The 14,325-nt window shown below is 32.4% G+C and overlaps 1 protein-coding gene across 1 annotated transcript in view; it reads left to right on the forward strand.

The window, feature by feature from the left end:
• Positions 1 to 14,325, forward strand: part of LOC123665672 — a 62,173-nt gene that overhangs the window by 21,462 nt on the left and 26,386 nt on the right. The window contains exon 4 of the mRNA XM_045599939.1: positions 5,164 to 5,276. Within this exon, the coding sequence (XP_045455895.1) occupies positions 5,164 to 5,276 (113 nt within the window). The remainder of the gene's footprint in view (positions 1 to 5,163; positions 5,277 to 14,325) is intronic.

The following is a 14,325-nucleotide window of genomic DNA, read 5'->3' on the forward strand; positions in this document are numbered from 1 at the left end:
ACCTGCAACACCAGAAGCATCGCAAGCGCGTTATCGACACAATCCCCAATCCCCCCAGGAGCTCTGGTCACCTTACTCACCAACAGACCACAATACTGCTTAAAAACAGTATTATTTTGCTGTGATCTTCTGTAAGGTCAAGGTACTACCCCAGTCGGGCTGCTCCATATTTTGAGCAGGAAATTCCTGCTGTGCCCTACCTCAGTTGAGACATAATAACATACATTGTCAAAAAAACAAGTTTTGAATTTTAACATTGTATTTTAAAAAACTGTCTAGACTATGCTAGCTTTCAGTGTCGTTGTGAAACTTATGAGTATCGAGGGAACGTTAAATTCAATATCTACTTTGACGTTTGCATAATGTATAACCTGCTAATAGGTTAAGTGCTTGTATTTAAATACACATAATATAATGAATATATTTTATTATGTAGTTTTTAAATATTGCTTGAAAAATAACTTTTTACATTATGAAAAACTGATAAACCTTTCAACTGGTTTAAGTTCCAAATGTTTAACTCTACGGGTATATAAAATTGTTGTTTTTTTAATAGTTCTTCTGACGTTGCTCACGTAATTTTTTCGTTTACTTACATTGTATTACTTGTCGATGTAATTGAAGTTGGTTTTTTTTTCGTTTCCAAGTAAACACAATTATATTATTTAAAAAAATGTAAAAAAACCGTGTATCGTGGGACACCGTATCGTGGGACACCAGACATGAACGTAGTTCCTTATTATAAAATATTAATTTCAAGTTCTATTCGAGGTATAAAGAAAATAATCATTCGGGTATACATTTTTATTATGATTTTTTTTTAATCGATAAAATTCAAAAAACTACTTTATAAAATTATGTTAACACCCTTATGGAATGATATTATAACAATAATGGCAAATTGCAATAATAATAAAAGTCATCACGTAGAGTCGTAGACTATACATTAGACACTGCTATAGCTATAGCTATCATACATAGACTATATATAAAAATCTTACGTTTTTTTAACGTTGCGGACGTTTTTTGCCGGCTAGGGCACCCCTCCGCAACGCCATATAAGGACCTTCGTTCCAAAATTTTCAATTTTGAAAATTAGACATTTTTTTTCAATTAAATAAAAAAAATAGAAAAAAATTGGCCCACTCTGGGATTGGCTGGAATAATCGTAGTCTACTTTTTCGAAAAAATCATTTAAAAAAACAAATTTAAACAAGAAAAGATACCAAAAGGTCAATTTTCGAAAAAGTTATATAGATATAGTTAGTGATGCTAGCTAGATAGCTATTTGAAATTAAAAAAGCTATTATTTTTTTTAAATTCATAACTTTTTGGGTTTGATAAAAGTTTGAAAAAATTCTCAAAAATGTTTTTCAAAGGGTAGAATAGAATGGAAAACTTTTGGTCAGAGAATGGGGTCAGGTTCAAAAGTGGTCGATTTGGCATGGAATACCCCATATACATAGTATCAACATCTATCAGTCACAGTACTACAAAGGATTAGGAGTGAAGATAAAAAATAATAAAAAATTAGAGAAAATTGTATAATAAGAAATTAGAGAAATTGAATTCAACTAAAATCAATAGTCACAACCAATATCACATACAAATATCACAGTGGAAAAATGGTAAGGTTGTTCAACTTTTCTGTCTCTATCGATGAAGTTAGTACATTCGTTTTCGTTTATAAATTAAATACATCTTTTTAGACACATGAAAAGAACCTTAATTACAAAAGTATTAATCAAAAATATTTTTATTCTATTTGTTTTTTTTTTCGTTTCATGTCAGTTATTAATATTATTGCTTTAACAGATAATGGTACGTAATTTAAAATCAGTAAAAAATAGGTAACTTGTTTACAATGTCATAAGGGTGTAACCGCGGGAGTATACTAGCTGAAAAATATGTCATTTCTTTAACAACTTATTATATTTATTAAATATTATATAAAGCTTTTAAAAAAAATTGTAGTGTTGAAATGTCCATTAACATCAACGAACAAAAATTAAGAATAAAATTAGATGTTGCAAGTGCCGTACGCTCATACATATATGTAATGTTAATAATCTAAAAAACAATATTCATTATGAAGCTTAGGTCAATAACCTTCCTTTTTAAATTTTTTACATAATTAACGGACAAGGTGTAATTTCAATCTTCATTCATTAAAAAACATAATAAGGTATTTATTTACCGCATAATTTTTCATCCTTGAAGGTAGAATATTTTATTCAAATTTAAATGAAAATAACCTTGAGTATAACAAATTCAATTTTAAAATGAATTATTTAAATCTTATCACTATTGTCCTATAGGACCTTTTTTCAGAATTTTTCTTTAAATAATTTGAAAAGTAACTGAAAACTGTTGATAAAATTGATTATTTTTTAGACAGTTTATTGCACATTTAAAATTAAATTAAAGAAAATTACATAATCTTCTTAAAATGTAATATTCGGAATATAATTTTTTTTTCTATTGTCAAAAATATATTACTCCTTGGATTTTATTTCGATGACATAGTAAGATAACCCGCTAAGGATTTTATATACGTTAATCGAATTCGACATGAACGGGAGAAATTAACCTTTAAGAAGATTACGTATAAGTAAAGGTAGATTTATTTGCTGTTCGATATATCATTTTTCTGTAGCGAATGTAACCATATCTTAATTAATCAGTTGATTGATTCACACTGTAACATGCTCACTGCTGGACACAGGCCTCTTTTTGCAGGTAGAAGAAGGGTTGGAGCTTTATCCACCATGCTGCTCCAATGCGGCTTTAAATTATTTCTTAGGATTAGACTGTACGATCTGAAATTTTAAATATTCGAATTTTTCGTAATTACTTTGTTAGAGTAACAATAATATGAATTAATCTTAAAATTAAATTACTATATCTCTCTTTACGAATGATTGAGCGTATGTATGTTGCATCGAAATTACGTTTAAAACAATTTTTGTAAAATCAGTCTACTTGTGGCGACATCTATCGCGCGAATTACGAACGACTACAAACTACGTAATTAGAGAAAAACTGACGTATGCTACATCGCGCTATCAGAGTTTTCAAAGTGAATAAGTATATATACAAGATCCCGACAACAACCGTCGGGGCCGTTAGCCCGCCAGACACAACACCCGTCTGGTGGAGGATCCTCCCTTTTCGATGGCGGACGCGATTCTTCACAACCATATTCCTCCGCATCTCTAAACTGGTGACCCCGACGTGATCATCGGCGCAACCTTCATCGTCATCATCACTTCCTCAAGCTTTCGAGCAGCGAGTAGCATCCAGCATCTACAGCTTCAGCCAGCCAGCATCTACGGCTACTACGGGTATCCTGACCACCAGCATGCAGCGGACGCGCATTCCTGGTCATCGCCCACAGCATTCCTGGTCATCGCCCACAGCCTTCTCAGCGACTTTGGCACAGCACACTGCACTTCGGCCGGTCAGCAAGCAGAGACGCACTTCTCTCCTGGTCGACGCAGCAGCAGCCACTACGCATACTGCACCACTCCGACTCACTGGAGCATATGCAGCATCACCGCAGACAGTTCCGACTCATCGTGAACTATGCGGCATCTGGTTCCGACTCACTAGAACATTCCACTGGCCCGGCAAGCATCACAAGATGAATGGACGACTTAACCTGCTATCGACCTCCGGTCTCGGAGGGGAGTGATGTGGCGACATCTATCGCGCGAATTACGAACGACTACAAACTACGTAATTAGAGAAAAACTGACGTATGCTACATCGCGCTATCAGAGTTTTCAAAGTGAATAAGTATATATACAAGATCCCGACAACAACCGTCGGGGCCGTTAGCCCGCCAGACACAACACCCGTCTGGTGGAGGATCCTCCCTTTTCGATGGCGGACGCGATTCTTCACACTACGTTTAACACGCATCGCCAAATACTTTATAAACATAAAAATTACGTTTTTTTAACCGACTTCCAAAAAAGGAGGAGGTTCTCAATTCGACTGTATTTTTTTTTTATGTATGTTACATCAGAACTTTTGCCCGCGTAGACCGATTTCGACAAATTTTGTTTTAATCGAAAGGTGATGTGTATCAATTGGTCCCATTTAAATTTATTTGAGATCTAACAACTACTTTTCGAGTTATATCTAATAATGCGTTTTTACTTGACGCTTTTTTCGTCGACCTACGTTGTATTATACCGCATAACTTTCTACTGGGTGTACCGATTTTGATAATTCTTTTTTTGTTGGAAAAGGGATATTCTTAGTTTGGTACCGTGATAAGGAAACCAGGATCTGATGATGGGATCCCAGAGAAATCGAGGGAAACTCTCGAAAATCCGCAATAACTTTTTACTGGGTGTACCGATTTTAATAATTTTTAATTTAATCGAAAGCTGATGTTTATCATGTGGTCACATATAAATTTTATCGAGATCTGATAACTACTTTTTGAGTAATCTTTGATAACGCGTAGTTGCTTGACTATTTTTTCGTCGATGTACGTTCTATTACTTGTCGATGTAATTGAAGTCGTTTTTTTTTTCGTTTGCGAGCAAACACAATTATTATATAATTTTATTTTATTTTATTTTTATTTTATTTGGGAAACTTACAGCTAACATTAACAATAATATAAATTATAGCAACAGAAGGCCATTGACAAGTTTCCACGTGTAGCAATAAATTAACAATAGTGTTGTGTTGGACAAGTAGGAAATTAAAATATTAAACGGTATTCATAAAATTGTTCATAAAGAAAAGAAAAAAAAAAGTGAGCAGACAAAGTTCTGTGTTTGTAAGTTGTATTGTTCGGTAATGGTGGAGATTACCGTAGCTTATAGGCACCTGCAACACCAGAAGCATCGCAAGCGCGTTGCCGACCCAATCCCCAATCCTCCTAGGAGCTCTGGTCACCTTACTCACCAACAGGAACACAATACTGCTTGAAAAGAGTATTATTTAGCTCTGATCTTCTGTAAGGGCGAGGTACTACCCCAGTCGGGCTGCGCCATATTATTGTTCCATGTTATTAAAGGAATTAATTTACTGTCGTATTTGTAACATTATTATGAATTGATAAGTTGTTTTAGTGTCACTTATTTACCAAAGAAATATCTTTTACCTTAAAAAGTTTATTAAAAATCATATTTTTCTTAATAGATACCAAAATATCGAGTGGTATTACTGGGAGATGCCGGAGTCGGAAAGACGGCGCTTGTATCGCAGTTTATGACGTCAGAATACATGAATACGTACGACGCGAGTCTTGGTAAGTACAGTAGTATAATGTGATGTAGTAGAAAAACAGTCAATATGATGATAAAGAACTGTTAATCGATAAATAATATATATTACATATATATTATAATATTATATAAGTACATTTAAAGCTTACACATATATATGTATATACGTAAATATATAATCGAGCGCCATTTTTGTATGGTCGTAGTTCAACCTACTCGCTCGAAATATTTCTCATACCGTTTCAACCGTCAATATTGGATCACCCTTGCGTTATCCGTGTTCCGGCCACTTATACATACCAATATGTTGAGCTATCTTAAGGGGAAGAGTGTAAGGTATGTTTTAGACAAACAAACATTAAAACAGACCTTATTCTTTCTTTCCATTAAGCAACATTGAGGTTAAGCACGAAATTATTATTTAAAATATATATAACAATTGAAATCACAATGAACTGTATGTTTGCAACACGGGTGCAAAAATTATCAGTGTTCCTCTACTATATTATGCATTTATTATACATATAGACCTTCCTCTGAAATCACTCTATTGACTAAATGAAACCGCATCAAAATCCGTTGACTAGTTTTAAAGATCTAAGCATACAGGCAGCGGGAAGCGACTTTGTATTATACTATTTAGTGATAATAAATAAACAACTCTTGTTTTTCGCTAAATAAATTTGATTCTTGTCATTTTGAATCAATTTGAATTTCTTTGAATATGCGAAGCAAGATTTGAACAATATTTTCGTTTTATTTTAAAGGAAAATAAAAGTAAATGACTTTATCTATTTTTATAGCTATTTTAGTTTCAGTTCTTATTTTATTTATGTACATTTCTTTACATATCTTATAAGTTTTTATTACGGTACCTTCACCGCATTAATTTTTATAGTTATTTCATGTTTTATGTATACCTACACCTTTTTATTTCTTACTTCTACCTCGAGATGTCTATAAAGACATCGCTATTTTTACGATAAAGACACTTTATGTACATTACTTTATTAGTATATGTATAAATTTCTTTTACTATGGAGGATTATCTTTAGTGTATCATATGGTAAATTGGAAAAATAATTAAGTTTAAGTCGACAAAATTAATGTGTTTTTTTTAAGATTACTTTTATTTTAGTATTGACAGTTCTTTATTATTAAATAATTGTATTTGTGACCTTTATTATTGAAATTATATTATTTAATATACTTAATGGCTTCTAGATAAAATAATTTTGTAGATTCAATAAATACAAGTATGCATGTTGCACATATACTGTCGCTATACGCTTTCAATGTAAAATGTATAAATTTAAAATTTATGAGTGATAAATTAATATTATAAACAAAACGACAATTGAAAGGTTTATTTTTTCTATTTATACTCTTTATATTTATTACTCTGGTTCTATGGTTCAATATACGTAACAATAACTAATGGTTTTAAATCATCGTTATAATTAGGTCTCATAAAATAAAAAAGGCTAAAATAATGTTTAACACAAAATAAAACTAAATTGGATAAGTGTGATCATTTATCATGGTGGTCATGATCGCTATGATAGTCCAATTGTTCCATACTCAATTAGGTCACAGTTAAATTAGTGATTTTATAATAATAAAGCCAAGCCTAAGTCGTAATTTGACTAAGAAAATGCAACATGAAATTGGCGGAAGTTAGATATACTCGTATATGTTTTTGGCAATAAGGTAAGTCCTAGCTAATCTATGATAGCCGCAGATAAACAAAGAAAAAAAAAGACAAATAAATAATTGATTATTAAAAATGTAACAATTAAATAAAATAAATCAGTAAAAATATTTATCAATTATTTCTACTTCTGTGACTGTCAAAGTCAGTATATTTAATTTATTGTTTTTAGTGAACTTATTTAATAGAATAAAAGTATAATGTCTTTAATAAAATACAAGTGGAGTATACAAAATTGATTATACTTAAAAACTTTCTGTAAGGAATGTAATATATTTGGTTATATATTATTCTTTTGATGTGTTTTTTTCATTAAAGGTCGGAGTGTACTTAACATTTCCTTTGAAATTTTATTTAGCTGCTATAATATCGTTATATCGTAACTTGTAGCCTTAATATGTCAGCCCAAATACATAAACATTACAAATTGACGTATAAAAAACATATTATTGTATAGTCGACGTCGATGGACATTCTGCAATTACTAACAACGTATCAGTGTGATTTCGTGATTTAATATATTTTCGCTGATATTTTGTTATACTATTGCTATCGTTAATATTTACAATCTTAAATAGCCTATTTTATACAATTATGAGGCATTTATAGCACATTGTGCCATTGTAATTGTTCAATTATGGTCTAAAGAACGCTGCTTGTTGTACAAGGAAATTTAAGAATTATCAACTTAATCCACCATGTGTTTGTGTTGCGTGGTCAGGACCACGTCGTGCTGTGAAAATAATTATATGAGATTCGTTAGTAAAGCAATCGCGTTTCATTACGATACATATCAGATGGTTACGTTGAATTAAAATGTTTTATAGCCTTGTTAGGCCATGTTTAATTAGGTTATATAGTTACATGCCCTACATATATACGAATGACGCTATACTAATAAATATAGCAGATATTCCGAATCCTCATTCATCATTTCAGCCTATCACATTCCACTGCTGGACATAGGCCTTCATAAGTTCACGCCAAAATAGCGTGAACTCATGTGTTTTGCCCATAGTCACGACGCTGGGTAGGCGGGTTGGTGACCACAGGACTGGCTTTGTCGCACCGAAGACAGTCAACAGTTGGATGGTTATCGCGCCATCGATCGGCCTTATAAGTTCCAAGGTGGTAGTGGAACTATGTTATTCCTTAGTCGCCTCTTACAACACCCACGGGAAGGGAGTGGGTGGCTATATTATTTACTACCGTAGCCACACAGCGATTTGTAATTTAATATTCCGAATATTGCTATGGAATTATAATTATGTAACATGAATAAAATAATATGCCCTTAAAGTAATAGGCTGTCATAATTTAATTGTGACTTGATTGGGGGTTACTTAAGAAACGTTTATATAGTATCGAGTAGCGTTTCCTCTCGCCTGTTGATGTCAAAATGTTTGGCGTTAACATAATTGATAAAAACGGCTCATTCTGGACTCGATAATGTATTATAGTGGTAATGGATTGGCACATACTAGTGGATACTGTTTTACTAAGATCCTAGATTGGTAATTTATAGCCTAAGGATGATTTTAGAGCAAACTACCTGAGGATATGGTTCATGTCGAAGAGTGGTTCGTGAAGAACCAATTTTATATATACTTAATATTATAAAGAGGAATATTTGATTGTCAAACCAAATCAAAATCAAAAACAGCTTTATTCGAATAGGCTCCAAGAGCACTTTCGAATTGTCATTTTAAAAATTAAAACTTTAAAAATAAGTTATTATATTTGTAGAAGTAAAGCTATCACCGATTCGATATGTAAACTCTGCAGATAAGAATCGGCTAGAAACTCCGCAGTTACTCTTTTGAAAAATAATATATAAACTGTGTTTTAATACAAAATTAGTAACATGTTGCATAAAATACAGCGTCACTAAGTCCACGCATCTTTATCAACTATGTAATCCTGCACCGAGTAGTAAGCTTTATCTATTTTTTTTAATAATAACTTTAAATTTATGTTGAGACAATTCCGAAATCGTTTGTGGGATTTTATTATACATGTGAATACCATGACCCAGAAAGGAAACGTTTACTTTGCCCAGTCGAAAATTTGGAGTTACAATTTTGTTATTTCTTCTCGTGTTTACGATGCGATTATTACTATTTATTTCAAAACAATGAATATTTTGGTGAATATACATAATATTGTTAAAAATAAATTGTTTGTTTGTTTACATTGAATAGAATCCGAAACTACTGAACCGATTTGAAAAATTCTTTCACTGTTGGGAAGCTACACTGTCCGCAGGTGGCATAGGCTATATTATATTTTCAAAAAAATTAGCGATCCTTACTAAAACTATAATAATTTAACCAAATTGTAAGAAAAAAACTTAATATTTTAGCCAACAAAAAAAAAAAATCATTAAAATGAAAAAAAAAGTTCATTAAAATAACGATATTCAAACTTTCTTTATTAAGCAACCGACGCATAAAAGGGTTTATAATAATAATAATAATAATAATAATAATTTATTTCAGACGTAGTCCATATTTTTGTTAGTTACATTTTTTTTCCTTAACTATGTTAGTTTCAATAATTGTGACAAAACAAATTATACTAATTTATGTGTGTGTATTATAATTTTTAATTTTAAAATTTTTGTTAAATTCCCACGCGAAGATGGGACGGGCTGCTAGTTCTATATAGAACAAATTATTTATTCATTTCTTTAAAAAAATTTAAGCATAATTTTATTTTTTAACAAAATAGGTACAATTTTCGGATGCCGATTTACACAAAGCCTTGTCATCTGAGATTCAGTGGGCAAGTCTGTATTGATTTTTTGCTTACAATCTAAAATACCGGTTGAATACATAACTCTTTTGATACAAATAAATACATTTATATATTATTTAACTATGGATATACATATATAATATAATAATGCTGTGTGGCTACGGCACTAAAGAATTTAGCCACCCCCTCTCTTCCCGTGGGTGTCGTAAGAGGCGACTAAGGGATAACAAGGTTCCACAACCACCTTGGAACTTAAGAAACCGACCGATGGCGGGATAACCATCCAACTGCTGGCTTTGAAATACACAGGCCGAAGACGGGCAGCAGCGTCTTCGGTGTGACAAAGCCAGTACTGCGGTCACCAACCCGCCTGCCCAGCGTGGTGACTATGGGCAAAACACATGAGTTTACGTTATTTTTGGCGTAAACTTGTGGAGGCCTATGTCCAGCAGTGGACTGTATAGGCTGTAATGATACATATATAATATCATCACATCAGCTCACGGAAGCCCACTGTTGAGCATAAGCCCCGCCTAGGATCTATATGCCCTGCCTATTGCCACTTCAGCTGTGCGATGCTTCGAGAAATCTCAGTTACCCTGGTTCTCCTACGGATCTCCTCATTTATTTTTCTATCACGTAGGGAAATACTGAGCATTGCCCTCTTCATCGCCCGCCGAGCGACTTTTAGCCTTCTTATGAGGCCCATATTTAGCAACCACGTTTCAGATCCATATGTCATCACTGGCAACACACTCTGGTGGTGAAGACTTTTATCTTCAGATACTGCGGGATATTGGAAACGAAGATTTTTCGTAGTTTCCCGAACGCTGCCCATCCGAGTTGGATTCGCCGAGAGATCTCGTTCTCCAAGCTGGACTTATCTAGCTGAATTGGCTGTCCTAAATATACGTAATGGTCAATAACTTCGAAAACAGTGTTCCCAATGTGAACTGGAGCGGGTGCGACATGGACGTTCGACATAATTTTCGTCTTGTCCATGTTCAGTTTAAGACCCACTCTTTGGGAACCACTGTTGAGATGCTCAAGCATTGTGCTCAGGTCTTTCAAGGTCTCAGCCACAAGGAGTACGTCATCGGCAAAACGGAGGTGGGTGAGGTACTCGCTATTGATGTTGATACCGAATCCTTTCCAGTCCAGAAGCTTGAAAGAGTCCTCTAACACGGCGGTAAACAGCTTCGGAGATATAACATCCGCTTGCATCACGCCTCGCTGAAGTAGTATTGGCTTCGAGCTCTAGGCCTGTAATCGGACCCACATTGTGGCGTTAGAGTATAAGTACCTTGACACCTCGACATACCTGCAGTCCACTTGACTTTATACTCCTCGGCTTTCTGTATAATCTGCCGCAGCGTGTGTATGTGGTCTATGGTGCTAAAACCTTTACGGATTCTATATAATATGGAATAATATAAATTTATTTCGATATTTTAAGTATTGTACGTATTTAGAATGCTGGTGGCAGTTCCGCGTTGAATCGAATTAAATAGTATATATTTCCCACCCCCTTACCAAAAATGAACCGGCTCTCTTCAATCAAAGATACCTATGTAATGTCGATTCTATTACGTTTTTTTTTTGCACCGCTACCTCAAAGTCTAAGACTTTCGACTACAATATACAATAATTAATACAGTACTGAAATAACGTAGTTTAAATTAGTTATTTGTAGGAGATAACAAAATTAGGAATCCAATTTTAGAAGACCACGTGCGACGCAGACGTCTCGAAATATTAGCCGCGTAGGTTTATATTAGTCTGTCATTTTCCGTTATCAATATACTCAGTTTATGTTATCAGTACAGATAATTTTTTTATTAAATAATTAAAAGATGTAATATGATATTTCAAGAAGCTTACATACACATAAATATGGTTACGCTTCAAATTTCAAAAAACAACCGGAGAAAGATTGGCGTTTGATTCCAAATATTTAATATTAGCTGAACCGACGACCGTACCGACGTATTTTTTTTTCGGACAAATATAGGGTAACTTGAATTTTTTTAGTATTCAATATATCGTTTGATATGTTAGTAATGGACAAAACCAACGGTATTAACTTAGAAACTGAAATAATAACCCTAAATACCGGCTTATAAATAACGTCTTTTATGTTAGAAGTCAATTCTTTTTAAAATTTATAATAAAAATAAATTTTAGACATCCATTATTCGTAAAAAGGTGAAATACAAATTAAAATCGAATAAGCATTATTATTGCGAAAGTCTCGTAAAACAAAAAAAAAATCATATAAATTTATAACGTCATCATCAAAAAATTCAAAAAGAAAAAAAAAACCAACGTACTCAAACCATAAAAAAAAAAAAAATTAGACGAAAACTTAAACTAAATGAGGAATCCTATTCGTTATTTATAAAACGATAACTCATTACATTTACATCATACATTATAAGGAAACAATTTTTCTATCAGCCAATATCAATAAGTTTCGGCTATTTCATCCACTCTGTCTAGGAGCCGTAAAGATCCAATGATGACTCAGTCACGTTGAAGTGAAAAATGTGTTGCCCTTAAGCCTTTATGGAGCGAAAGGATAGAAAAAGATTTTATTTTCAGTTTCTTTTGCCTTTTATGGTTTTGTATTATCTGTTATATTTGAAATTGTTTTTGTGAAATATTATTACAATTTATTTTGTTGTTTAATAGTATTGGGATAAAGTTTGGGTGTCTATCTATATGTGTTTTATTTGTGGAAAAATGAAAAGGTACCTTGTGTCTAAATTACTGCTTCTATTTAGCTGTTTTTATCTGTTGTTAAATTATAGAACTGTTATGTAGTTCATACTATACATGTTACATGTTCATACTGTTCATACTAGTTAGTAAAATGAAATTAAATTAAGTTTAATTTAATGATAGTCAAAAAAAGGGAAACAATTGTAATGATTCTGTAACTATAAAATATTAAATTAATTTTAAGGTTTAAAAGCATACAAACTCACAGAGAATCATAATGATTAACAACAACAGAAATAATAATAATTAGATATTTGTAATGTATATTGTTATTATCTATATCTATACAAATAAATAAAAATTGGGGTGTCTGTTTGTAATATTAAAATAACCGCTTTTTACTAAATGCATGTCATATACCAAATACACCAAACATATATATATACATAATACAACAAACATATATAAACATACATATACATAATACATACTCATATACTAAAATAACATTTTTTACAATTTTTGTCTGTCTGTCTGTCTGTCTGTATGTTTATTCCGGCTAAAGTCTGAAACGGTTGGACCGATTTTGCCGGGACATTTACTGGCAGATAGCTGATGTAATAAGGAGTCACTAAGGCTCCTTAACTTTTTGTTAAATTCCACGCGGACGAAGTCGCAGGCAAAGCTAGTTGAAAATAAAATCGTAATAGTCATAATATATTATATTTCAGTTATCGTCATTTCTTTCATTCAAAAAGTCCTTTACAAGTTCCAAAAAAATACGGTGTATATTTGAATACTCTCATTTGAAGGGATAAGACGTAAGTAATACGACATACAGTACATAATCTGTCAACGATCCCGGTTTTATTAAAAACTCTTTGGTGAAATTGCACTTATTTTACGCAGGGGGAAATATTCATTAAATCATTTTTAGATTCGCAGTATACATATTTATAACAACGATAAATTTCAGTATTTCAACAGTATAAACTTGGTACGTAGTTTTCACTTTTTGGGATAATAATTAATATATTACTGATTTTGTTGATGAAATAAAAAAATATTGAAAAATGATAGTCTTGAATCTTAGTTATTAAACTAAATTTCATTTATTTTCGAGAAAATTTCAATAAAAGATTTACTATCAACATATTTTTTTAGAAATACTGACTCATTTATTTACTGACCTCAAAAGTATATTACGTATTAAGTTCGGTCCAATATCTACCTCAGGAATATCGAGTAACATATTTTTTATCTTCGAAAAGTATTTATTGTCCATAAAAATGTCAAGCAGAAAAGAAATGTCCATTACATTATAATAGTTAAATGAAATTCGAAATCACGACTTTTGTACTAGTTATACCTACATACCGAGGTACGTCACACGCTAGCTAGCTTGCACGTCGCTTCGGAAACCAATTTGCTTAATGCAATGTGTAGAGAGTTACGATTTAAAGTTTTTAACTTCACCCGCTCGTTAGGAGATGATAAATAATTTATGATTTCAGGATAAAACATTATACAGTATTTTGTCTTTGAGTTATTGTTTTACTAGTTTTTGGCTGCGGCTTCGCTCGTGTAAAATTTTACTGGCTTTTATATCGCGTTCAAATCTAGTTTTTATTCCATTGACTTTAAATGCAATCGACACGTTGATATATGTATAGTTATGATATGTAGTTATGATAATTTTTAAATTTTAACATAAACATGATGTAGATAAGATGTTGTAGATAGTTAACTGAGGTAGGGCACATTAGGATATTTCCTGCTCAAAATATGGAGCAGACCGACTGGGTTAGTATCTCGACCTTACAGAAGATCACAGCTAAATAGTACCGTTTTCAAGCAGTGTTGTGTTCTAGTTGGTGAGTAAGGTGA

This window comes from Melitaea cinxia, chromosome 24, assembly GCF_905220565.1.
Source record: "Melitaea cinxia chromosome 24, ilMelCinx1.1, whole genome shotgun sequence".
Classification (NCBI taxonomy): Eukaryota; Metazoa; Arthropoda; class Insecta; order Lepidoptera; family Nymphalidae; genus Melitaea; species Melitaea cinxia.